Here is a 26,148-nt window from a genome sequence, read left to right as displayed (position 1 = left end):
AGTGATTCCGTCATGGACTAGCCGTGTGACTAGATCACTCAAATTCAGAGCTACAACAAAATTGGTTCTAGGGTGGGGGCGATGATCCCTCACGCAGGGGCTTGTGGGGAGGACCAGGGCCCTTTGAGGATCTACCTTAGCATCTGGTGTGTGTGGTAGGAGAGGACCTCAGGAGTTGTGACTGCAAGAGAGACAAAGCCTCATGGGGCATCTGGAGTGCAGCTGGGTATTATTTTAAACATTGAGGAAGAGCTGTGTGAATTTATGAATACAGCATATGAAAGAAAGGAGAAAGAAGTGCTCATATCTTGGGATCCCAGAGAAAGAAATGGGAGTGGGGCATGGGGGAGAAACAGGCAAGGAGGAAAGTCAGAGCTGGGTGACGTGTGGCGGGGGTCAGCGGGACGGGGTCCCCTCCTGCTATAGATCCACACGTTCCTCCCCACCCTCCTCTGACCTCACCTGTCCTAGGTGGCACAGTCCGGCCCTATAGGGCTAACACCTCTGCCCGTCCCTACCTGGCTTGTCTTCCAGGAGTATGGGATCAGTGGGCATGGATGGTTGTCCCGGACCTGCCGAATTCACGGCCTGAACTTGGAACACGTAACTCTTCCCCGGCTGCAAGTCAGAGATCTGGGGGAGGTGGAGGGGTGGGCAAGAGTGAGCACAGAGGAAGAAGAAGACCGGCCCTCCCTCCAGCCCTGGCTGTGGGCTGGAGGGAGCCCCGCCCTCATGGGACTCAGCGGGGTGCAGGCTGCCCCGGGGTGCATTCCCCAGTCCCAGGTCCCAGTTTGTAGTGGGTCCTTGCAGGGGGATTACCTCCCACTCCCATGGGCCCTGGAATTCTGCCCGTTCAACTCATCACCTACCTCTCCACAAGAAGACACTCTCCCTTCCTGCGCCCCGACTCTCCTCCATCCATCACCCCAGAGAGAAGCCGGGGGACCATCTCTGACATCTTTTTCTGGAGCCCTATACATCTAATCAGCGAGTTCACATTTTATTTCCCTAACATGTCTTGAACGTGACTTCTCTCCATGTCCCAGCTGTGGCCCCGATCCCGGCTTCATTTCTCCTCACCTGGATTAGTCCAACAGTTTCCTAAATGCTGTCCCTGACTCTAGGCCCTTCTTCCCAGTCAACGTTTCCTTCTGCCAGTTTTTCCAAGATGCCGATCTGACTGTGTTGAAACCTTTCAGTGGCCTTCGGGGTAAAGTTCAGATTTTGCAGTTTAGTCCCCGAAGTCTTCCTAATCTGGCCTTAGCCTCCTGCGTTCTTACCTCTCTGGGGGTTCCCTTTACTCCATGGCTCCCTCCAGGTACCCGCGTTCATCTCATCTACTTCCCTTTTCTTTTTCTTTCTTTCTTTTTAAAATATTTTATTTATTTATTTGTCAGAGAGATAGAGAGAGTACAGGCAGGCAGAGTGGCAGGCAGAGGCAGAGGGAGAAGCAGGCTCCCTGTGGAGCAAGGAGCCCGATGCAGGACTCGATCCCAGGACCCTGGGATCATGACCTGAGCCGAAGGCAGCCACCCAACTGACCGAGCCACCCAGGCACCCCTCATCTGCTTCCCTTTTCATAGCTCCCTGCCTTCATCCTTGCTGAGCCCTCTCCCTGGAATGCCCTCCCTTCTTTCTTGGTCTGGCCAACGCCAACTTGTCTTGGACCGCTCAGCTCAGGCAGATCCAAGGATTCCAGGAAGAGCCTCTTACCTTCCTCCATGGAACTCCCAGAATCCCTTTGGACCCCCTCAATGGTACAGTGCACAGTCTGGTAATTGCCTGATACCCTAAAGACCCAGACTTATTTAACTCTTTCTGTGTAAGACCAGGTTCCAGACCTAGGCGCTAAGTTAGTATCAAGAGGCATTTAGTAAATGACTGAATGAATGCCCGCCAACGATCCACACTGCAGAAATGGGCCAAGTAACCGAGGCTTGCCCAGCCCTGGCCTGGGCCAACCTATGTGGGATCCAGAGGGACCGTCCATCTTGCAGGGCTCTCTGCGTAGATGTTTATTAATGTATGAAATATATATGTAGTATGTTTTCTAACATGAGTAGCCTACTTGTATTCTGATTTTTTTCTTAGCCCCCTATGATGGATATATTTTCATGTCAAAACATACCTGCAGGTCCACCCCATTGTCCTTAAAATACCATAGTCTACTACTGGGCATAGGATTCCGTCTGAAGGATACACTGATTTATTTAAGGGAAGCCCCTATGGATGGACATTTAAATTGTCTCCAACTTTTGCCTTGATAAATAATGCAGTGTCTTTGCCCTTAGATCTTTGCCTGTTTGCTTAATTCTTTCCCTACAATCCAATCCCAGAAGCAGAATTCCTTGCTCAAGGGAGATGCATGTCCAATGCTGACCTACCTGGCTGATGGGGGTTTAGGGAGGAGTCTGCCCAGCCTGGAGCAGGTTAAGACAAGCAGCCATCCAGCCAGCCCGATTGTCAACTTACTGTGTGACCCTGGGTAGGGCCCATCCCCTCTCTGGTCCTCCGCTGACATTAAGTGAGGGCAGCGATCTCTGAGGGTCATTCTAGCTCTGATGTTCTGTAACCCTGCCATGTCCAGTGGCAGGGAAGGCTCGGGGTGGGTGGTCAGAGGGTGAAGGGGCAGGGACTCACCCTCAGGTGGGTGCCAGAGATGAGGTCTGGGGTGACCGGCTTCCATTCTTCAGAGCCTTCCTCTTGGACACTGATGCGGTAGCCCGTGACGGGCCCAGCCCCAGTGTACAGTGGGGGCTCCCACTTCAGCATCAGGGAGGTCGCCCGCACCTCAAACGCCTGCACATCATACGGGGGTCCTGTGGGAGATGGGGGAGAAGAGGAGTGGACCAGCCAGAGAGGTGGGCAGCGAGCTGGGTGGTCAGTCACCAACCCTTGCCAGTCTGTCAGTTACAACCGGGCCCGGAAGTGCCTGTTCTGGGCACAGCGGGACCTGGCAGGTCTTGGCTTCATGACAAAGCTTGGTCTTGACCTGGGCCTGAGATAGGGTTAACTCTTCAAAATGGGCTCAGCCTTACTTTTTCCGGAAGGATCCGTGATCTTCCCCTTCCCTATCCCAGGGGCAGTAACCCTTCTAATGTCTTTGCTTTTTCAGTGATCAGGGTAGGGGCAAAGGCGTGACCTCAGAGTCAGCTCACCGGGATTCATGCCCCATCTCCACCTTCTCAGGCTATGGGGACTCTGGGCAAGTTATTCAGCCCCTATGTTCCTGTCTCCTCATCAACAAAGTAGGGATAATAATAGTTCTTAAAATCCAGCGCTGTTATAAGCACTGAAGGCAAAACTTGTGGAATCTGTTGGTACATGGTAAGTACCCGACAAATATCAATTGTTCATAATTATTGTCTCAAGCATCCCACATGCTAATGATCTGCCCTTCGCTCGAAAAAACCAGCACTGAGCTGAACAGAATGATGGAAAGTTGTGATCCTTCCTCCCTAGGGAGGAGGTGAGGGCTCATTTGGGGAAAAGCTAATGGGGTTGTGGGAGTGGTGGGCAGGGTGAGGGTCACCCTAGCGGTGTGCCCTTGGGGTTTGACTTTGGTCTGTGGCCAGAGCCAGAGCCCCGATGGCGTGTTGAACTAGGGGATAATTATTGCTGAGCCAGTAGATGGCCAAGGTCACGGGTCCTCTAAGGCAGGGTTAAGACTGTCTGTGTCAGAGGTTATGAGGTTTCTTGGTGGAAAGGGCCAGTGGTCTGAGGTCTGGGACCAAAAGAAAGCTCAATGGTGCTCATCTCACTGGTTGGACTTGGGTGGGGGGCGGGGCGGGAGCAGGTGCCGGACTTCGGCATCTTCGGACCTCTCACCTGGTTGGGGCATCGTCCACTCTTTGCACTCAAACAGGCTGCTGGGCGCCGACAGCTCACCAACCCCTGCCCAGTTTGCTGCCCGGGCACGGAACTCATAGAAGTGGCCTTCATGAAGGTTACTGACCTTGAAGAACAGAGACAGATGGTGAAAATCAGGGCTGGAACCGAAGGGGAAAGAGGTACGGTGGCAGGGGAAACATCAGAGCAGGACGTCCAGGGGGCCTTAAACGAAATTGGTCATATGAATCTGCACTTGAGAATTAGCCAGATTATCAGGCTCAGGGAATCTGAGGCCTCTCTTGGCTTTAGGACCTCCAATAGTGACCTCTGGTCTCCACCTGCCCAGGCCAGTGGCCCCATTCCGGGCTTACCTTGCAAACCCGGGTGGGGATGGGCTGCTGGTTGACTGGGTGCCAGTCCAGCTCCTCTGAGTCATGCTGGTCCAGGAAGTAGCCCAGGATCTTGCCACCTCCACAACGTTTGGGGGGCTTCCACCCAATGACCATATCATTCTTCCCACAGTTCAGGAGCACGAAATCATATGGGGCAGATGGCGTGGCTGTGGGGAGGAAGTAGGTGAGGACTGCTGCTTCCTGGGGGTGGCCGGATGGGGCAGGGGGTCCCCAGGGAGCCAACAAGCCTCTCCCAGTGGATGCCCACCCCTGCTCGAGTGTGGGGGGGTACTCGCTTAGCCAGGGGCATTTGCTGGTAACCTTGACTCTGCTCCCTGCAGGGCACTTGGGTCCAGAGCTGGTCAGATATCGTCCTATGATCTCAGGCCATTGTCCTTTCCTCCCAAAGGAAAGGGGGAGGTCAGGATCGCTCTAGATCCCCTCATAAAACTTACAGTCCTTGGCCTCTGGGGTTACACCCTCCAAGATGTGATCTATAAGCCCCTGCTCTCTGCCCAGCCCGGGACTGCCCCCAAGAGACTTGCAGGCTGCACCTGCCCTTCGGACTTACCCAGAGCCTGCTTGACCCTGATGGGTTCAGTGGCGGGTGAGCTCTCGCCTACCCCAGCCTCGCTGACTGATCTGATGCAAAACTCATACTCCTTCCCGGTCCTTAGCCCAGGAACTGTAAACCTGGAAGAGACATGGGCAAGCTTTCAGGGAAGGCCAAACAGGTTGCAGACATCTCTGAATTTTCTAGAACAACTTGTGGGATAAGTGGCCATCAGCAGCAGGATTTCAGGGTTTGGGACTAGCTCTTACCTAAAGATATTGCCCTTGCCCCCACAGTGATGCCTGCACCCTAGAGGGTGATGTTCTTAAGATTTGAAAGGCTGGAGGAAGGTGATCAAAAGGTACAAACTTTCAGCTCTAAGAGAAATCAGTACTCGGGGTCTAATACACACCACAGCGACCACAGTTAACCTCACTGTGTGATATACGAGGAAACTGTTAGAGAGTAGATCCTAAAAGTCCTCATCACAGGGAGAAATCATCTATTTCTTAAAAAAAAAAGATTTTATTTACTAATTTGAAAGAGGGACACTTGGGTGGCTCAGTTGGTTAAGCGTCTGCCTTCCGCTCAGGTCATGATCCCAGGGTCCTGGGATTGAGTCCCGGATCAGGCTCCCTGCTCAGCGGGAAGCCTGCTTCTCCCTCTCCCAGTGCTGCTCCCCCTGCTTGTGCACTCACTTTCTCTGGCATATAAAAAATAAAATCTTTTTAAAAAGTCTAATTTGAGAGAGAGTGAACGAGAGAAAAAATACAAGTGGGGTGAGGGGCAAAGGGAGAAGCAAGCTCCCCACTGAGCAGGGAGCCTGAGGCAGAAATTGATCCCAGGACCCTGGGATCACAACCTGAACGGAAGGCAGACACTTAACCAACTGAGCCATCTGCATGCCCCTCTTTCTTTCTTTTCTTTTTTTTTTTTGTATCTATATGAGATGACGGATGTTGACTAAGCCTCTGGTGGTCATTATTTCATAATATCTGTAAATCAGACCATCATGCTATCCACCTTGAACTCACACAGCCATGGCCCAGGGAGCCAAGCCCAGACCTGTTCCACCGGGCACATCTCCAGGACTTTGGGCCTCGTCCCTGAAACACAACAGTGGCCCTTATTCCGAGTGCTGTGATTCTAAAGCCTGGCGTCCTTTCCAAGGCCCCCAAGGAGAACTGTCAACCAGAGACCTACATCCAGATATGCTCTGGTTTAGAGAAAAATGTCCTCATCCTGTCCCTTCTTGATGACACCCAAACGGCAGAGCCCTTTCTCTCTTTTCCCTTATCAGCAGCGTCCTGCAGCAAATCTGGCCCTACAGGGAGCTTCTCTCAGCCAGGCGTCCCTGATGAGACCCGAGGACCGAAATCAAGTGCGGATGGCTGACAGAGAAACTAGTTCCCTGCTCGGGGACACGCGCTCCAATGCCTCAGTAAGAGGCAGGAAGCACCAAGGGGACAAGGCTCAGGGAGGACCTGAATGGGTGAGGCCATGGGTGACTCCCTGGAGACTGGCCCCTGTGGACCTCAGAAGGTGACAAGGACAGCAGTGACTGCAGCCACGTGCACACATCTAGCCACGGCTGCCCCTGTCGTCTACGTAAACTCGGGACCTCGTCACAACACCCCTGTTTTGGAGATGAGGATGAAGATGAATGTTGGAATGTTGTGGGGGGCGGGATCTCGAGGGATCAAACTGTCCCGTTTCTTCATTTTACAGGTGGGGAGGGCCTCCCCCAGAAGGAAAGAGGCGAGTCGAGACCACACAGCCAGTTAGGAACAGAGTCGGGACTGCAGCCCAGGCCTCCTGAATCCCAGTGCAGAGCCTGCCCTTCTGTTAGTCACCCATTCAGACATTCGGATGCTGTCTGAGCACCTCCAGTGAGAGCCCGGTGCTGTGGGGCCGGCCATAGCGCAGGGAACCGAACCCCCACAGCCCCACGGGGCTCCCTTGATGCCTTCACACAGGCAGCACTCCCGGGCGGTGGTGGTTGCCTCTTTCCAGCCATGACGCGTGTCCCCAACGGCACGCATGCACGAGTTCTCTAGACATTCCAGAGGAGCCCGTGCCCCCTCCCCCAATACCGTGTGTGATACGTGTCCCAGACATGCCACTCCCTTCCAGGGACTCCCTCATGGAAGCGCACCAAATGCAAGCCGGGGGGAGATGTTCTAGAGACAACCCGGTCAAATCTGTCAGAATTTGTAAAAACTTTGATGATTCTCCAACTTGGGATCTTTAGCAATAACAAGTTATGAGTGACCCCTCACAGCTGACCATGAGACGTCAATGACTGGTGGGGTTCAAGGTCCTGTCCTTTTTTCTGGGTCAGATGGTCAAGGGGCTCCTGGCCAAGGGGGCCCAGCTGAGGGTGCTCAGGGCCCAGCCAGCTGGCTGATGGAAAGGTGATGGAGAGCCCTCGCCACCCAAACCCTTGACCCCACAGAGCCTCAAAACGTGAGCCCAGAAGCCTCCAGGTTCACTGCCTACAAGGACCAGGGGCTTGTGAGGCGGAAGCTTCAGCGGGGTGAAGAGTGTGGTCCTACCCAGCTGAAAGCGGGGTCTCTACAGCTCCCCCAGGCTTGGGGAGGCAAGAGCAAGAGCTCCAGGCGAGGGAGGGGTGCAGGCAGAGCCTGAACCCTGGCCTCCGTGGCCGCATCCTCTGCCTCTCTCTGTCTCTAAGGTCCTGGACGAATGAGACTCAGTCCATCTCCTCTACAGACAGCATGCCCTCAGCCAGTGTGTGCTGAAGACGAGGTCGTCCTGGCCAAGTCCCAGTGTCTCCATGACTAGCTGAGGAAGTCTGGGCAAGTTACTTTAGTGCTCTATGCCTCCATCTGAGAAGAGCTCAGAACAGTGCCCAGCATCGCACTGTGAATGGCAGGTGTGGGCAGTCCTTGGGGCAAACTCACTTGCGGCCCTGGATGGGCTTGTTGTTCACTGTTTGCCACTCAGATGATCCCGCCTCCCGGGAGTAGATGTAATAACCCAGGAGCTCTGGGGCGTCTTTCAAGGGCTCCCAGGTCAGGGACACAGATGTCTGTGTGTCTCGGAACGCTTGAACTTGAGCTGGAGGAGGGAGAGTAGCTAAAAAACAGAAACGTGGGCTGTGTGAGGATGCTGGTCTGACAGATTGGGGAAGGGAGGGGAGTGGGGAAAGGCTGGGAGAACCCCCCCCCGCAATCCAGGGGGCCAGGACGGGGGGGGGGTGGCAGTCATGACCATGACCCAGGAGCCTTGAGTGGGGGTGCCCTTCCCGGGCCGGGTTAGTCTCAAGTCCTCTCCCCTCTCACCTCCAAATACCTCTGCTTCCTCACGAAAGCCTCCATTCATTCATCTTCAGTCTCCGTCCCTTTCCCCTCCCTGGCCACTCTTTTTTGCTTTTTTGGTGTTTTCCCATTTTTGTATAATAATCTTACTTTTCTCATACAAGTAAATGCTTTTTCTTTTTTGTTCCCTTCCCTCCCATCCCCCGCTTTCTTCTCTTCTTTCTTTTACTGATGTGTACGAGAACTTTGCCCTAAAACTTCCTTGTGCTTCAGAGACTGCGATCACACAGTCAGTCATAAACCGCTCCCTGGTCAGACCCCAGAATCGTGGCTAAACTGGGCCAGAATCAAAGGAAAACAACACTTGCTCACCAACCTGTTCGTATTTGCTATGAATGTATATATGTATATATATATGTATACATATATATATATACACACACACAAATACACATATAATACATATATATATATGTACACACACACATACATATTTCCTATATTATTGGAACAGAGCAAATCTAGAACTTTGCTCTCTCCCCTAGATGGACCCCGCAGCCTACCAGGCTCCCCTGGGCTCGGTAGTGCTGCAGCTGGGCTCCTTAAAGGGCCGTCAGTTGTGACAGCTGCAGGGAACTTCTGATCTGATCTTATCAAAACTCAAAGAGCCCCAGAATCCGGAGGCCTCAGGAGACAGAGGGGCCCCGGGAGTGGGGACCAGGACGGAGTGCACCAGGGAGACTCAGGTGGGGGTGGAAGTGGGAGCCATAACCAGACCTTGGGAACAACACATTTGGCAGCTGAGGACAGCAAGGTTTGCGGGTACGCAATGACTCGCCCAGGCCCACGCAGGGCGGCTGCTGTGAGGCATCCTGCCTGGGGAGCCAGAGCTTGGGGTGGGACAGCATTAGACCTGAGGGACCCCCCACTCACACTTGGCTCCTACGCTGGACCAGCTGGATTCTACAACATGTGAATTGTTGACCTGGAAAAAAATCCCCGAACTCTCACGAGCTCCCTACCCAGAGAGATGTGATTCCTGGTGTTCTGAAACTTGACAGGCCTGATATCATGTTGCTTTGCCGTTTCAAGATGGGAAGAAGGGGTCAGGGACAGGGAAATGAGCATAGCTTTGTCCCTGTGGGCGATGGGGCCCCGGCCCTGGAGGCTGACAGCCTGGCCTGGCCTGACTTGGCCTGGCCCCCATCTCCAGCATCACATCAGTACCTGGCTTCCCTCTCAAGGCGATGGGCTCGCTGGGCTCCGAGGGATCGCTCATGCCATACTGGTTTATGGCTCGCACTTTGAAGACATACGACTTCCCTTTCTCCAGATCCAAAAGGGCGAACCTTGGGGATTTCACAGGAGTGTCTGTATGGATGGCCTCCCAGGTACCACTACCTATGACTGACTGTGACAAAGGAGAGAAACATGCATTGGTGAAGCAGCCGCTCGCGCCGGGGCTCTGTGCTGGGGGCTCTCATTCACTTCTGACCCCTGGCCCTGGCTGCCTCTGAACACCGAGCTCTGGACCCTTCTGCCTCCTCCACATCTGTGCCCGGTGCCTCCCGAGCATCTCACATCCGCCATGTCCGGAGCTCCACTCTGGATCTTCTCCCAAAATCACCCACATTTGGTTAACGGGACCTATCCTTCCAGTGGCTCAGGCCAAAAAAAGCCTTGAAGGCATCTTGGACTCCTCCCCTTTGTCCCGCCCACCCCAAATAGGCTCCATCAGCAAATCCATTTGACCCCACCTTCAGAATTCATCCAGAATCCCATCCTGGCTTACCGCCCTGATGCCCTTGCTACAACCTTGATCCAAGCCACCACCATCTTTTACCGGAGCTATATCACTCTTTTCTCCAAATGATGGTCGGAAGGATCCCTTCACAACACAAGTCCGATCACCGTCCCCGGCTGCCCACAACCACCATCTCCCTCAGAGCCAAAGCTTCTCCGTGGCCTGATCCCTGCTACCTGTCTGGTCACATTCACTCCCCCTTTACCCCGTGCCTTCCTGCTATTCCTGATGGCACCAGGCCCAACACCTGCCTCTGGGCCTTTGCACTTGCTTACCCCTTTGCCAGGGATGTTCTTCCCTGCAGAAATCTCTGGTGGGCCCCTCCTTTCCTTTAGGTTTTTATTCAAAACTCACCTTTTCAGGGAGAACTCCCAGCCTCTAATCGAAAATGTCAGCCACCCCTTCCCTCAACACTTCAAACCCCTTCCCTGCTTTTTAGTCTTTTGCCTTTGTGCCTACCACTAGCTAATGAGCTAAGGATTTTCCTGATTTATCTCCTTTACCATCAGTCCCCAGACCCCTGACTCGAAGCTCAGCTCCATGAGGCAGGGGTTTGCCTGTTTTATCCACTGCCACGTCCCCAGGGCCAGGAAGAGCCCTGGCCCATGGGAGGTGCTCAGTGAATTCTCATGATAACCGTGAAGGGGGGTGTTAATTTCCCCACCAGGGAGAAAACTTGTGCTCAGGGAGTTTAAGTCCGTTGGCTGAAAGTCATGCATCTAATAACTGGTGTATTCGGTATTTAAGGCCAGGTGTGGGTGTCCCCAAACCAGTTCACTCTCCCCAGCATAAGGGACCGAAAAGGTAGCCACAAATCTTGCATCTTTGGGCAGATAGAGGGTGACGAGCTGAGGGTGGTGCAGGTGCCAGGAAAGACCCGGAAGCACTGGGGGATCTCGCTGACCCCGCCGTGCACCCCACCTCCCCACCTGCCATGCTTTTCCCTCCCAAGGCCCACCTGCCTGCCAGGAGTCCAGAACTCAGCTTGGCCACACACACACACACACACACACACACACACACACACAAACCCACAATAAAACCAGCAAACATCACTGAGCACCTCCTGTGTGCCAGGTTCTCTATTCTAAGTCTGTAGGTGCCTTACTTGGTCCTTGTATTGGCTCTATGAGGTGTGTATGGTTATTATCTCTCTTTTACAGAAGAGGAAACTGAGGCACAGAGAGACTCCATAACTTGCCCAAGGTCACACAGCTAGTAAGTAGCAGAGACAAGATGTGAACTCTCCCACACCCCCCAACCGTGAGTGTGCCAAGAGAGGCCCGTATGAACAACCGGAGGCGGAGACTCCTCCCTGGGACTTTCACTAACCCTGTACTGCCCGCCTGCTGTGTGCCAGGCCCTGTGTTGGGCGCGGTGAGTAACGAGAAGCAAACCTCCCCTCTTCCTCTAGGGGGGTTAGGGCCAAGAATGTGTCCTCGGGATGCGTTTTCAGGCCCGGAGCTGCTGGCCCTGATGTCATCCTCCATTTGCCGCCGGAGGAAACTGAGGCTCAGGGAGCTCAGAAACGTGGCTCGCGCAGCAGAAGCCAGGATTTGAGTTGATCTTAACACCACGCTCTTTCTCACCCTGCCAGCTGCCTCAGCTCCGCGGTGAGATCCGCCCTGCATGCATGAGCGGCCCGCACCCCCCCCACACTTGCCCCCCCTCCATCCGGGTGGGAACTGCCTCCAGGCAGCCCGCCCCCCCGAGCCCCTGCTGTGGGAGGGCTGCCCACTGTGACCCTGGCTCGTGGGTACCCTTCCAGCATGGCTGTGGCCAGGAATTCCTGCTGGATCCGATGTGTGGCCCTGTGCCAGCCGGACCCGGGGGCGGGGAGGTACCCAGGAAATGGTGGATCGTACTGTTGTCACTGTCGTCTGTATGTCTTAATTCTGGGCATTTCCATGAACAGCCCCAGGAGCTGCTGCCGGTCACTGGCCGCACGGGGCTCAGGTCACTTTGGAAGGGGCCCCCATGGAGGGCTATTCTCAGCCCTTCCAGGCAGGGATTCTTCTCTAGTCTCTGAAAGCCACCCAGGGACACCATTTGCTGTCTCTCAAGCTGTCCCCCGCCCATGCCCCCCATGCCTCCCATGAGCCGGCGTGTCTGCTTTTCAGCCCAGCCTGGGACTGGGGCCCGCGGGGTCTCTGTACCTTCTCCAGAGTGTATGTCAGGGGAGCTCTGCCCCGAGGCCTTGGCTCCTCCCAGCTCAGAACCACGTAGGCCTCACGGATCTCACTGGCGTGGACGTTGGTGGGGGGCGAGGGGATGGTCACAAAGTCTGGAATCAGAGTCATCGAGGAGGAAATGGGGTGGGCCCCCAGAGGCCCCTCGTTTCATGGAAGAGGAAATGGACCCGGAGAGGGGCAGGAACTTGCTCCTTGTCATCCAGCAGGGCCAGGCAGAGCCAGGGCCACGAGCCGCGTCTCCCGATGTCCTCCCCAGGACTTTCCCCAACATGCCACCTCCTCCACAAGGGGCACGGCAAGATGGGCCGCGGTCACCTGAGGACACTGGCCTCCTCCAGATGGACCTCACCCGCCCTCGCCTCCCCACATCCCGCACACAGACACCCTCTGACTCTCTGCCACTTTGTTTGCCCGAGTTTCCAGAAACATAAAGGAGGCTGACTCACAGCTGGAGGCAGAGTGTCAGGAGGTTCACACGTACCTTCGAAATCATCTGTGTTGACTGTGATCTTGTTTCCCAGGTCAAAGGAGATCTCTAGGGTGGAGAACGGAGCACGTTGGGGGAGAAGCAGGGGGTGCAGGATGTGTGGGGGTGGGGCCGGGTCAGGGAGGGTCAGGGCAGGACCCGTCTACTCGGGATGCTGATTCCTCACCCTCTTCCCAGTCCTGGCCTTTGGGCCCCTCATCGTGTGACCTCAGGCCGGTGCTCTCTGAGCGCACAATTCTCCAGGGTCCAAAGTGGAACACTGCTGTTCTAGACCCTGAGAGATGCCCTGTCTCCTTGTGACAAATGGGGACAGAGGAGAAGTGATGGGCCTGGGGTCGGATACTTAGGGTAAGGTGGAGCTGGGAGGCAAACCCAAGTAAAGGTGACCCCTCAAGGCTGAAAGGGTGGTGCCTGCAACCCCCCCCCCCCCCATATCTCTCCCAGCTCAGGGCTCCTGAGGCAGGGCTGTTTTTCTCCTTCAGCGTATCTGAAGAAGGTGCTGTGGTCCCCCACATCTCCTGTGGACAGATTTGTGTTTCTTCCGTCAGACTAGTTGTCCCTTCCCCCTCAGGCTAGGGGTTCCTAAGGACAGTACTGTGCTTCCTCCCACAGCCTAGGGGTTCCTGAGACTCTGTCTCCCCCATCAGACTAGCAGTTCCCGAGGGCTGTGCCTTGTTTCCCCCCACCCCTTGGAATAGGGCTTGGAATGGGGTCAGTGCCACCTGTGTCCTGCATGTGGCGGTCCTCAGGGTGCCCTGATGGATGCTCTGGAATGTCCCTCAGGGCCTCTGCACCCACCTGTCTTTCTCCTGGCTTCATCATGGTCGTGCATGACAACCAGTTCTGACGCCTTGGAGGGGAGGCTGCTGCCTGCTCTGCTGACGGCTCGCACCCGGAACCGATAGCTCTGGCCTTCCAGAAGGCCTTGGATGGGGCACCGACAGGTCCCGCCGGGGGCCTCGTGCCAGGGCACCCACTGCCCAGACTCGCCCTGGCACCTGCGGGAGAGAGGCCCCGGCTTCAGGCCCTGCCCCCGACTCACACCTGCCGGGTCTGAGTCCCTACCAAGGCCATTCCTTCACCCCAGGCTGCCAGTTCAAGTCCTGCTCTCCTCTCAAAACCTCGTGAATGATAGAGCTCAGATTTTACCCAAGGGATGCCCACTCCCTAACTTGGTGTGCAGTCCAGACGGACCCTCTGAGTTTGGGCTCTCTGTGCCATCCGGGTACCACTGTCCTCAGGCGGCACGCTGGCACGCACTGCCGGCTGGATGGGACAGTGGGCTCGTGGGGTCTGAATCCTGGCTCTACCACTGAAAAGCAATGTGACTTTGGGCAAAGTCATCACCCCATGTGCCTCAATTTCCTCATCTGTAGAATGGGGCACCATAGAGTCCCCTGCTGCCCTGGAGAGGATTGCAAGGACTCGGTGAGGTTAGGCATAGGCACGTAGCTTCAGTACCTGCTGTGAGCCCCCTCGGGGCAGGGCCATCTGTCATCTCAGACTAGGGCCAGGACCTGGCAGCTTGTGCAGGGGGTGGGATGTTCCGGGCCCTCCCCTCCCCTCTGGGTCAGTGCTGTCCTGTCTCTGTCTGTCACTCAGGGAGGAAGGGAGCCAACATACTACTCAGGCTCACTTCCAAGCACTTCATGTTTGCCCTCCCAGGGTCCACATGGCTGACTCCAGTGGTGGGATTCCAGGTATCGGAGGTGACAGGTTTGGAGGTACGGATGCCTTTCTCTTGCCTCTAAATCATATGACCTGGTCTCCTTCCCGCCTGGTTCTGAGGCTAGGCATGGGCTCCCTCTATCCTGTGGTCCCCGCTCTTATTCTCATGACCAGGCAGAGGTCTCCCCCGGGGGGCTCTGCCCCTCAAGAGGCTGACTCACAGCTCGATGGAGTAGCTGGTGACGGGGTGGCCCCGGGTGTCGCTGGGTGGGGTCCAAGTCAGGATGAGGCAGTCTCTGTTCACATTCAGGCATCGGACATTCAGAGGGGAACCTGGGGCCCCTGGCTTCTCAGCTGCTGCATCTGAGGCCCAGAGCAGGGGGTCGGGGGAGGGGAAGAGGAAGGTTCCTCACTTGGTGTCTCTTTGGCCACGGACCCTCCCACTCCCTCCCAGCAACCACTTCAGGTGAACCCTCCAGGGCTCACTTGTGATCTTTTTATTTTATTTTTTTTTTAAAGATTTTATTTATTTATTTGACAGACAGAGATCACAAATAGGCAGAGAGGCAGGCGGGGGGGGGGGGGGGAGCAGACTCCCTGCCGAGCCCTCCTTTTTAACACCAGCATCTGGGAGGCTGTAGGAGTACCAGTCATTAGGGGCCCATTGCACTCTGTGCCCCCGAATGACCAGTGTAATGAAACTCTGAGCCCTGTAGCATCCCTCCATTTTGTGGTTGGGAAAACAGAGTCTCAGAGGAGAAGTGACTTGCCCAAGGTCACCAGCTAGTGAAGTGGCAAAGTCAGGATTTGAACCCGAATCTGTTTAAAGACCAAGAGGCAGAACTTACCAGATGCTAGAATCATCCCAGCATGCTCAGCGATCCCTCCACAGCTCCCACTAGGTCTGAGACTCAAGCTGTATCTTTTTGGAGGGTCATAGGATGCCGAAGGGATTCTCAGAGACTCTCACTCAACACCCCTATTTACAGGGAAACTGAGGCCCCAAGAGTGCTGGGAAACTTGCCGAAGGTGCCACAGCCAATCTGGTTGCTGGGCTCCAGGTACACCTCTTACCCTCCAACCCCTTACTCACCTCTCACAAACACGTAGGTGCTCTGCTCCTGGAGCCCCAAGGGGGAAGGCACCTGGACAGTGTAGAGCCCCTCATCCTCCTTGTAGGCGCAGGACACTTTCAGGGATGCCTGGCGGTCTTCGTAGAGGATCTGCCGGCGTCCTGAGCGTCTCAGTAGTCTCCCTGAGGAGAGGAGGGGTCCAATATGGGCCCTGGCCTCACCTGGGTACCCTTAGTTGGTCTGGGTTGAGACAGCAGTGTGGCTGGTGTGGCTGGTGTGGGTGGTGTGGGTGGTGGGGCTATAGCCTGAGGCTTAGCCGGGGAGTTGGGGAGGGGGTGGTAACCTCCAGGGCTCTGCCAATGTGGCCCCGAACTCTCCTCTGCTAAAGGTTTGGGGAGTGGGGCCGAGTCCAGGGAAAGGGGACGGTGGCTCAACATGGGAGTGAGTGTTTAGAGAAGTGGTCAGAGGCCCAGGGAGGAGTTGGAGGTGCTGTGAGAAGGTGGAAATGAGAGACGGGTCCTTTTGTGAGGGTCAGTGTCTCTGCATGGGGGCTGGGGGGTCACTGTGGGTGTTGGGGGCTCAGTGGGGGGGATCGTGAGCTCAGGGAAGGGAGCGGGGGCTTGCTGAAAGCATGGAGGCTCAGGAAAGGGGTTAGGGGCTTACTGAGGGAGCTGGGGCATCCGTGCAGAAGGTAGAGGCCTTGTCGAGGGGTGTGGGGATCAGTGAGGAGAGTGGGGACTCAGCAGTGTAACCTCAGTGAGAGGGACGGGGACCCGGTGAAGGACCTCTGGGGCTCAGGAAGTGGGTCCTGCCCTGAGGTCACACCGAGGCCACACTGTGGGGCCGTCCTGCTCTGTGTTCCCCTCTCCTGTCAGGACCTCCATTCTGGAAGATCTACAGGTTTGGGAAGACATCTCAGCCTTATCACAACTGTCTCTCGGGGCTTCCTTCCTGTGGCTTCCCACTCTTCTGTCTCCCCGGCCCCCTGTCCCTAGCCCCCAACCCCCAGCAGGTGTGGTCTCCCTAGGGGTGCTTGCCGGCCACTATGTTCCTTGTCCTTTGGCTGCAGGCCTGGTCACAGGTGGGGAAGGAGGTTCAGACATCCTTCCCCTCCCTGGCTATCACAGTGGCTGATAGGCAGTGGCTGTGACTGCGCCTTGGCCTCCCCCTGCCTCCCAGATGTAGAGCAGCGTGGTCCCTCTCTGGCTTCCATCTCTGCCCCTGAAGGCTGAGGACCAGGATGGAGTGGGGGGCGGGGCTCACCATCTTGGCGCCACTGAATGTTCTGCTCAGCATCCAACACATCTTCCGAGAATAAGCAGGACAGGGAGAAGGGCTCCTTCTCTCGCGCGAAGACTGGCTTCAGCACTGACGTGAATTCCACGTTGGGGACCAACATCAGTCCTGGGGTGGGAACAGAAGTTAGGGCAGCAGTCTTCGGAGGCCACCAGCCTGGCCTGGGACATTCCCACTCCTCCGAGTCAGGATGCGTAGTTTCCGGGGTGGTCTTAACTTAAAGGAGGGGCCCGGTCCTGGGGGTGGGTGGAGGTGGGGCCGAGATTTATCTAGGTGGGATCAGATGAGCCAGAAGAGCCGCTATCCAAAGGCCACGTTTGTTTGTCTGTTTGGCTTTGCCTTTCTCACTCAGTTTTGGCCCCTGGATAGCTCGGCGGTTGGGGGCCGCTCTGGGGTGCCTGGGGACCCCCACAAGCCAGTCTGCAAGTATGAACAGCTCATAGGCAATGACATGCCTCTGTGGGCAATGGTTGGTTAATATTCTAAAGGGGGCTATGGAAGAAGGTATGACGAGGAGCCCAGACACCCTCTTCCCCAAAGGCCGTCGCTCCCTGAGCCTCCTTACTTTTAAAGATCTCCGAATCGAAGCCAGCATCCTTCCCCACGTAAGCTGAAAATCCAAGGCAAACAGAATTTGAGAAGGTTCAGACCTCACATTCCTATTAGATTAAGGCATGGGTTTGGCTGTGGGTTTCCGTCCTGGTCTATTGGTGTGTCTCCCTCTGGCCGCTGGAAGTTCCTTCACTCCTCTGGGCCTCTCCTTTCTCGGTAACTTGGGGGCAGTGGCTCCTTGCTCCTGATGGTGGAGTTCTGAATAAGTGAATTCACATGGATGAAGCCCTCAGCCAGAACCGGGCACACAGTTAGTGCTCAATAAATGGTGATTTCCATCCTCTGCCCAGACCCACCGTCAGGATCACACAGTCTGCATAGAGGCCAAGTCTGGTCGGCATGGGATTTCTGGTGGGGACAGCGAGCAGGGGAAGGGCAGTGCTAAGACTGGGGCCATGTCGGGGCTTAAGGGTGATATCCAGGGTGATGTTGACAAAGACCACAGAGCCTAATAATAGCTCTCGTTCACATGGGACATATTAACTCACATATTATCCTCACAGTGCCTTGTCTGCTGGTGCCATTATCATCCTCTTAAGCAGATGAAGAAACTGAGGCATAATTTCCCAGCAGCCTGAAGCCATGACGGGACTAGTCCCTGGTAAGGCCCTTCCTGAGTGATGCCTGGAGGGGGCTGGGAGGCTGCTCAGAGTCACACAAAGTCAGTGAAAGACTCAGGATTAGAACCCAGACCTCCTGCTTCCCAACCCAGGGCCTTTTATCAGTTGCTATGGAGATGAGAGCCGGGGAGGGATGGTAATGACTGTGAGTGGATCCCCTTAGCAGGAGGCTGGCTGGAGACTGAGGGTGGATCCCAGAGTTGCTGGCGTTGATGGCGAGAGGGATAGGGGTCTGGAAGAAGGGATGGAAAGGATGGGTGGACGGAGGGAGGCAGGGCCCTGATGCTTGACCTTGGTCTTGAATCTAGGCAAGCCCTTGAATAAGGGCAGCCCAAATTCCAGAGAGAGCCGGACTGGCGGAGGGGACAGCTGCCTTCCAAGAGCTATTTGGGGAACAGGGCAGATGGGGGGAGAGGACTATGAAGGACAAGGTCTGATGAGAGGCAGGGAGGGGGCTGGACGCCAGCCTGTCTGCTGACCAGGGAGTGTGTGTGAGTGCGTGTATGTGTGTGTGTGTGTACATGTGTGTGTGTATGCAACCTCTCCCTCAGGGGCCCTGAGGACAAGGCAGCAGTCTCCTGGACCCAGAGGCATGGCCTGCTGGCTATGCTCCACCCTCCTCATGGTGCCGGGACGAGAGAATTACGGCTTCCCCAAACCTACTACAGGCCACTATTTACCTCTACCATCTCATTTAATCCACCTGAGCACCTGAGTGAGGTGGGGGGAGACCCCCTTTACAGTCAAGGAAGCTCAGAGAAGTGAAGCGAGGCACCCCAGGCTCACACAGCTGGTCAGCTGCAGAGCCAGAATGTGGATATGGGTCTGGCTGACTCCCAAGTGTCTCCCCTGCCTTGTGCCGTCATCTCAGATGCCCCTGGGGGAACCCCACCAGTCGGGAACTGCTCCATTGGGAAATATGCACCAGAACCCAATTGGGGCAGTGAGGTCCAGAGGGGAGTTTGGAGGGCTCAGCCTTTCCCCCTGAGGACCCCCTCAGGAGGGCTGGCAGGACCAGACCACCCTCCTGGGGGCCATAAGCTGGGTCCTGACCCCCAGCCCAATGAGATGAACACGCTCTTTAGAGATAGCTGTATAGGTTGTGCAATCTGAGGGACTCTCCCTTGTTCCGCAGGCTCCAGGGAGGTGAGTCTCTATGGCTATCTTGGTCACCGGGTCCCAGGCCCAATAGCCCTGCATTAAGGGGCCATCCTCAAGTCCAAGCGCAGATTCACGTCCTCCTCTGCTCACCCTGGGTGTGCTGCTGGCTAACCTGGCTGGTGGGAATGGGAGTGCTTACTTCGGACAAGGACTTTGGCGAAAGAGGAGGCCTGGCCATAGGCATTCTTCACTTTCACCGTGTATGTGGCTGTGTCCTCCACGGTGCATCTGAAAAGGAGAGAGGAAAGGCCCCCCAAGACTGCTGGGCTCCATGTGGAACTCAAGTGGATGGGAGAGGCAGGCATTCACATGAAGGCTTTGTGGGGGTGGTGGTGGGGGACTTTAGGCTTTGGTTCAGGCCCCACCTCTGAAAAGCTGTGTGCCTTTGGACTGGCCACTGCCCTTTGCTGGGCCTCAATGTCCTTCTCTGAAGAACTCAGGACATAACACCAGCCTAACCCAACTCAGGTGAAAGTACTGTAAAAAATATGATCATCATTCCTGAGCTGGTAGGATGAGACAGGTCAAGTGACTTGCCCAGAGTCACACAGCACCCAGAATTCAACGCAGCTTCAAGGTGACAAGTTCACTCCCAGGCATAGCCTCCTGCCCTGTCAACACCTCCAAATCAGAGTCCTGGAGCAGGAGCGGGGCACGGACTTGGAGCAGGAGCAGGGCACCCCTGCCAGTCTGTGCCAGAACTGGGCCAGATGCCCAGATGTTCTCAGTCTCAGTCCTCGGTCTCATCACTAATCAGGCCAACCCCATCTCATTCCCAGAGCTTGTGCCGGTCCATTCCAGGGCTACACTGGGGACAAAGAGAGTCATTGGGTTGTGGCCATCTGGCCCCATCAGCAAGCAGAGAAGCTCCTTGGCATCCCCGCTCTTACCCTGACTGCTCGGGGTGGGAATCTGCCTTGCTTCAAGGACTGAGCCCACCTGCCTCTCCAGGCAACCTTGACCCTGCATGCCTTCCTTGATTGCCCAGCCCATGGCCCCCACTCTCTGCGGTGTCCTGTGGTCCGATACTTATGTCTACATCTCCCCACTTTGCTTCTGGAGGGTAGGATCGATGTCCTGTCCAGATTTGTGGCTCTGAAGCCCAGGTTGGTTGAGATGGAGGGATTGGTGCATTGGAAGGAACCCAGCGGGGGGAACGGCCTCAAACTCAGGTCCTGCCCTACACAAGCCATGCAGGACCCTTCATCTTTTGGAGCCTGGGCGTCCTTTACTGCACCACGGACAAGGCTTCCCTGTGGGAATGGTGGTGGGCAGCATTAATTGTATGTGTGTGTGTGTGGCCCCTCACACAGGGCTTGGCACCGGCAGGAAGTCAGCACGCGGTGGCTCATGGGAGCCCTAATGAGTGCTCTGGGGGCCACTGTGCTCACAGCCCCTGGTGCCCGCACTCCATGCATGCTGCTTCTGCCTTCATTTTTTTTTTTTTTTTGAAGTAGGCTCTGCACCCAATGTGGGGCTTGAGCTCACGACCCTGAGATTAAGACCTGAGCCAATATTGAGAGTCAGATGCTCGACTGCCTGAGCCACCCAGGAGCCCCACTCCTTCTCCCTTCAAAAACCATGCTTAAGACTCACTGTCTCCTGACAGGCCCATCCAGCTCTCTCCCCTCCAACCGCCTCTCCTTGCTCCTGTGCCTGTGTGTGTGCGTGTGTGTATGTATGTGTGTGTTTTCCCTCCCCAGCAGGGAGCACTCTCAGCATTCCCAGCTCAGCATTCAGTCCGCCCGGCTGGCCTCTGGCTAAGAATTTCTTCTCGTGGGTATTCCAGGGCATTGGAATGACATAAGAGTATCTGTTAAATACTGATTTCCAGGCCCCATTCCAGAATAAGACACACTTAATCTGACTCTCTGGAGGCAAGAGGAGGGCCCATGTCATGAATCGGTGTTTTAATGAGCACCCAGATTCTTCTGAACATGAGGTTGACTCAGTCAATAAGGATTTGAAGTCCTGCTCTGGCTTTGGGTGGGGGGGAGGTTGGGGCTTAGGGGTCATGGGTCTCTCTTGGGGTGACAGTCTCACCTTCTAATCTCCAGCGTCAGGAGCCCATAGTTGTTGGTGATTCGGTACTTCCCGGCTGGAAAGAGGCGGGGATCGATTCTCATGTCATTTTTGTACCTGTGGGGACACAAAGGTCTGTGGCAGGCAGGGGGAAGGACCCGGAGGCTCTCAGGCCTGGATTCCAACCTCAGCTTTGTGCTGTTTCCTTGTCTATGGGACGCGAGACAGCACTTTCTCTGCTCTGAACCTCAGTTGTCCTCATCTGTGAGATGGGAGTAATAAGAGCACTGACTTCATAAAGTTGCGGTGACAACCTAATGCGGTAAGATATGTAAAGCTTTTCTCTAACGCCCCGAGCTCTGTCCACGCTCCGGGGTTCATTCTCCATCTGGGCAGGGTGGGGGGACAGAGAAGACGGAGCCTATAATTAGGGGCAGCTGCCCTCTGGGGGGGTTGCCACAGAAGGTGCCCCATTCTTCCTCCCTTGTCAGCTTCTCAGTAGGGCGGTTCTTTATCTTGGTTCTCATTAGGGTCCTTTGAGACAGCTTGCCGGGGTTCTGAACAGAAGCCTTTGGAAATTTGTAGAAGAAGCTGTTTATTGGTCTCCAGCGGCCATTCCCTCTTCTTTCTTTCTTTCTTTTTTTTTTTTTTTTTCAAGTTGGCTCCATGCTAGGTGTGGAGCCCAACACAGGGCTTGAACTCAGGACCCTGAGATCAAGCCCTGAGCTAAGATCAGGGGTCCGGGAGGCAAAACTCCTGAGCCACCCAGGTGCCCCTCCCTCTTACTCTAAAGGAACAGGATTCATCACTGAGCCACCCAGTGTGACACCAACTTCCTGCCCTCTTTTTTTTTTTTTTAAGATTTTTAAAATTTATTTGACAGACAGAAAGAGATCACAAGTAGGCAGAGAGGCCAGCAGCGAGAGAGTGGGGGAAGCAGGCTCCTCACTGAGCAGAGAGCCCAATGCGGGGCTCGATCCCCGGACCCCTAGATCATGACCTGAGCCGAAGGCAGAGGCTTAACCCACTGAGCCACCCTGGCGCCCTCCTGCCCTCTTTCTACTAGGTGTGGCCATGTGACTAAGACTTGTCAACACAAAGTATGCACAAGTGCCATGTGGCCGCTACTGATGACCCTTTGCCCCCTTCTATGTCATAGTTCCCTCCGTGTGACGGCAAGAATGTGGCCCAGACGGTGGCCATCTTGCACAAGGAAGCCCAGGGCTGTGCCCTCCAGCCGTGAGGGGAGCAGAGTCTATGAGCAGAGTCACACAGCTGCCCCACCCTGGCCAACTCAGGCGCGCAGACAAAAGAAAAATAAACTCCTGTCTTATTAAAGCCATTAAGAAAATCTCCGTGCCCAGCCTGCGTCCCAGATCATTCTGGAGTCAGAATTTCTGGGCGTGGGGCTCTGTCCACAGTCCCTTGTCGGGGTTTGGAGGCTTAAGGAGTCACGGCTGGCGACTGAAAGTCTGTGAAGCCTGGGAGGCCTGGGTTCTAGACCCAGCTGGCTGTGTGACCTTGCCCAAGTCAGTCCCCCTCTCTGGGCCTCTGTGCCTATGAGGCTGTTGCGGGGACAGTCAGCCCCAGTGGTGTTTGAGGTCGAAGGGAGGCCGCCGCCAAGAGAGGGCGCCCTGGGCTCAGTGCATCACCTTCCTGGGACTGGGATCCCCCCCATACCCTGTTTGTGTCCATGGCAACCAAACAGTGCCACAGCCACGCCCCATCACCACCCCCCTTCCAGACTGCACCCTCTTCTGAAAGAAGCCCAACTAAGTCTTCTTTGGGGAAGGCAGTGCCTAATCTTGACAAGCAATCTTTCTACCTCTCCTAGGCCTGGGGGCCAAAGTCGGTTCCCCCTACCCCCACTTATCAGGAACATTCCAGACACCTCCGCCTGGCCAGCTTCCAACTTTCAAAGGAAAAAGCAGCAGCTGCAGCTCTGGGCAAGGCCTGGACAGCCAGAGACCTCGGTGTTCATCTTGCCTCTCGCTGGGCCCCCGTCTCCCACCTCAAGGCAGCCCCTTGAAGACACAGGCCGTGCAGTTGACCCTACAGGACAGCCAGTCATAAAACAGTGCCCAGGTGACAGAGGCAAGGCGTCGGGCCCACAGCCTGGCTCAGAGAGGCCCTCATAACACAGTGAGGTTTTTATTATTTATCTCAATGTTTTTTTCTTCACACATTTCCGTATTGGGTTTTACTTTTGAAGGCTGCTGGGCCTGGGAGACTGATTCCAATATCATCTAGAATCATGGCAGGGGCCTACCTGGCCACGTTAATGTGGCCAGACTGGGCCTTGCCTGACTTGTCCTGTTGTTGTTCCTGCATTCAGGAAGTGCTCAATAATTGCTGAATGAATGTACTCGCCTGACGAGCTTGGGTGCGCCAGGATCTTCCTTTTGACCTGGGGGAAGTGTCTGCCAGGAGCTGGACAGAGCCTGGGGGCCAATGCCAGGACAGTGCATGGTCCTGCCCAAACCGACCGGCCGATGGCGGAAAACTGGATCCCCCAAACCAGGAGAAGCGGGGGCCACCTGTGTCTCTCCCGCTGGAGGGGGGCCTGGCCTTGCTTCCACCACTTACCACACTCAGCTCCCTGTGGTGGCAACATTTCTGGCACGGTGGACGGGAGTCTCTTCTCTGAGAGGCTCCTCTGGAATGCCTTAGATGTGGGCCTCGGTGCCAGAGCGAGGCAGGGCAGGGCGGGGCCACCGGGCAGGACAGCTGAGGCACTGACCCCCTCCTCAACCCAGGCCAGCTGGCAGGAGCAGTCCTCCTACCTGGCCAGCCGTTTCCAGACAGGGACTGCCTTGCTCCCCATAGAAATCCAGTGCCCAGCACGAATTCCAGCTCCCCGCACCCTTTTGTGAGTGCGTGTCATCTGGCAATGACCAGCCCCGAAGCCCGCTTCCTCGATGCCTCTCCTGATTGCTCCTGGACTAAGTGCTTTCTCTGTCTCTGACTTGTGATTACATGTGCCTCAAGGAAGAACAAGAAGCCCAATTTTCACTTTCGAACTCTCTAGGTAGGTAGCAACACCGATGGTTGGGAGGCAAGAGACCCAAGTTTGAATTTGGACTCAAACTGGCTGTGTGACCTTAGACAAGTCACACTACCTCTCTGACCCATGGGTGGCCCCAGGGTTCAAAGGAGAAGAAAGTGGTGGTGGGTCAGTAAAAGTGGGTTCAAGGATACGATGTTGCTTTTTTCCTTCATGATCTCCCTTGTTTGTGTGCTTATCCTCTCTCTCCTACGAGACCATGGCCTGATTCACCCTCAAGATCCGGCTTATTTGTCACCTCCTCTGAGATGCCTTCCTGGATTCTCCAGGGGAGGCAGCCACCTCACTGTCTTCATCTTTACTCTTGTATTCCCATCTGCACCCATGAATGTACTTCTCTGTATGGTGACATTTCTCTTTGGGGCTGAGTGTTCTTTGAGGGGATGTTGTATCTGGTTCATTTCTATGCCTCGGTGCCCAAGTCTGGGCCTGGGGCTGATCGCTCTCCTGGTAGCTATTTGTTGAAATCCTCTCCTTATGCTCAGCATGCCTGACCCCGGGTCTAAGACCCAGAGGGAGCCCCCTAAACAGTGGGAGACACCGGCCACCTCCCTTCCCCTCCCATCCCCTCGGTCAGCTTCTGCTGTGGTTACACTCCCGGGAATGGCATCTTCTACTTTCCCAGCCCCTCTCAAGCTCTGAGGCTTCCCCGTAAGTGTGCATTAAATCCTCACCACACGCAGGCTGGGCAGGAGGCTTTCAACCCATTTTACGGAACAGGAGAAAGGAACAAAACCAGAGAGGCTGAGATGTGGCTAGAGCCAAACCCTGCGTTTGTAGAGAGAGCAAGTTCTGGACACAGGACTCTCACTCCAGGTCTGAGTTCCTTGCTGGGGGGGGGGGGGGGGGGGGGGGCTGCCCTCCCCGCCTCCCGTTCTGCTCCTCTGCCCCCTGCCCTGCTTCCCACCATCACCTTCCAAGCCGAGAGACGTCCAGCTCAGAGCAGCTGCCTTCTGCCACCAGAGTCATATTTTTACAAGTGCTGGCTCCCCAGTGGCCCCGTCTTCCTGCCCCAGGCTGGCCAGGAGGAGGCTAAGAATAACCCATCCTGAGCCTTGGAGCAGCTGCTGCTCTCTGGGGTGGGGGGTGGGGGGCAGGCCGAGCTCAGGGTCTGTGGGGTTGCAGCGTTCCTAAGGCAGCAAGAACTTCGGGGGGAGGAAGCGGGCTCCTGGAGGGAGGTGCTGGGATGTAAAGTACACACACTCAGTTAACCCTGCAAGCTCAGAGCCTGGGGGCAGGTGAGGACCCCCTTCTCTCCTGCCGCGGTGGCTTACCAGGTGACCTGGGGTGGAGGCGAGGCCTGGACAGTACAGGTCAGCAGGACCGTGGCGTGCTCCCAGACGGCGTGGGAGCGCAGAGGGATCCAGAACCAGGGCCCCCGGCCGGAACACAGCTCCCTCAGCTCCTTGGCCTCCCGGACCTTCTCCTCTGTCTGGAGGTGGGAGAGGATCTGTGACTCCCATGAGCCAGGGGATCCCATCTCCCCATCTTCGCTGTCACCGTTCCCCCTGAACACTCAGGCTCTGGGACTGTCAGCTGAGCAGCAAGGTGGCACAGAGGGCAGGGCGTGGGCTTTGGAACAGCTGGCTTGGGGTCAAGGCCAGATTCTGCCACTTCCCACCTGTGAGACCATAGGCAAGTCCTCAGTTTCCTTATCTGTAAAATAGGGGTGATAATAATATTCCCCCACCTTCCTGTGGGGTTGTGGGAGGATTAAGAGAGTTAGTATGTGAAAAGTCATGGGCAATGAGAAAGCCCATGTGAGTGTTAGCTATGTTCTCCTGTCCTGGGAGGGGGCATGGAGGGTGGCTTCAGATCCCTGATGTCTGTCAGGAACAGTATTTCCAGAAGGTCATTTTACAAGCCCAGCCTGGTTTAAAATCCCCACCTCAGCCCTGAGAGTGTGTACACCACACACATCTGTTTTACAGGTGAGAGAACTGAGGCTCAGGAAGGGTCAGCTTCTTGCCCCAGGTCACACAGCAGGAAGGCGGGGACCCTGGCCTTCAGACCCAGTCCCAGACCAGAGCCTGGACTCTTTTCGGGATGTCCAGCCGGCCCTTGGGAGGAGGGCAGGTGAGGGCAGGTGGGTGGC

General features: G+C 55.7%; 1 protein-coding gene across 3 annotated transcripts in view; it reads right to left on the bottom strand.

The window, feature by feature from the left end:
* The window catches only part of MYOM3 (myomesin 3), a 47,456-nt gene that overhangs the window by 16,138 nt on the left and 5,170 nt on the right, over positions 1-26,148 (bottom strand). For all 3 annotated transcript variants that reach the window (XM_045980794.1, XM_045980784.1, XM_045980803.1), the window contains exons 5-21: positions 25,328-25,485; positions 21,011-21,106; positions 19,107-19,195; positions 17,140-17,184; positions 16,542-16,682; positions 15,299-15,460; positions 14,427-14,568; positions 13,336-13,535; positions 12,532-12,585; positions 12,015-12,142; positions 9,282-9,465; positions 7,698-7,872; positions 4,795-4,916; positions 4,203-4,390; positions 3,829-3,955; positions 2,641-2,819; positions 519-633 (exon numbers count right to left, since the gene is read on the bottom strand). In XM_045980794.1, the coding sequence (XP_045836750.1) occupies positions 519-633; positions 2,641-2,819; positions 3,829-3,955; positions 4,203-4,390; positions 4,795-4,916; positions 7,698-7,872; positions 9,282-9,465; positions 12,015-12,142; positions 12,532-12,585; positions 13,336-13,535; positions 14,427-14,568; positions 15,299-15,460; positions 16,542-16,682; positions 17,140-17,184; positions 19,107-19,195; positions 21,011-21,106; positions 25,328-25,485 (2,305 nt within the window). The remainder of the gene's footprint in view (positions 1-518; positions 634-2,640; positions 2,820-3,828; positions 3,956-4,202; positions 4,391-4,794; positions 4,917-7,697; positions 7,873-9,281; positions 9,466-12,014; positions 12,143-12,531; positions 12,586-13,335; positions 13,536-14,426; positions 14,569-15,298; positions 15,461-16,541; positions 16,683-17,139; positions 17,185-19,106; positions 19,196-21,010; positions 21,107-25,327; positions 25,486-26,148) is intronic.

Source organism: Meles meles, chromosome 1, assembly GCF_922984935.1.
Source record: "Meles meles chromosome 1, mMelMel3.1 paternal haplotype, whole genome shotgun sequence".
NCBI lineage: Eukaryota > Metazoa > Chordata > Mammalia > Carnivora > Mustelidae > Meles > Meles meles.
This window is presented reverse-complemented; position numbering and strand designations above follow the sequence as displayed.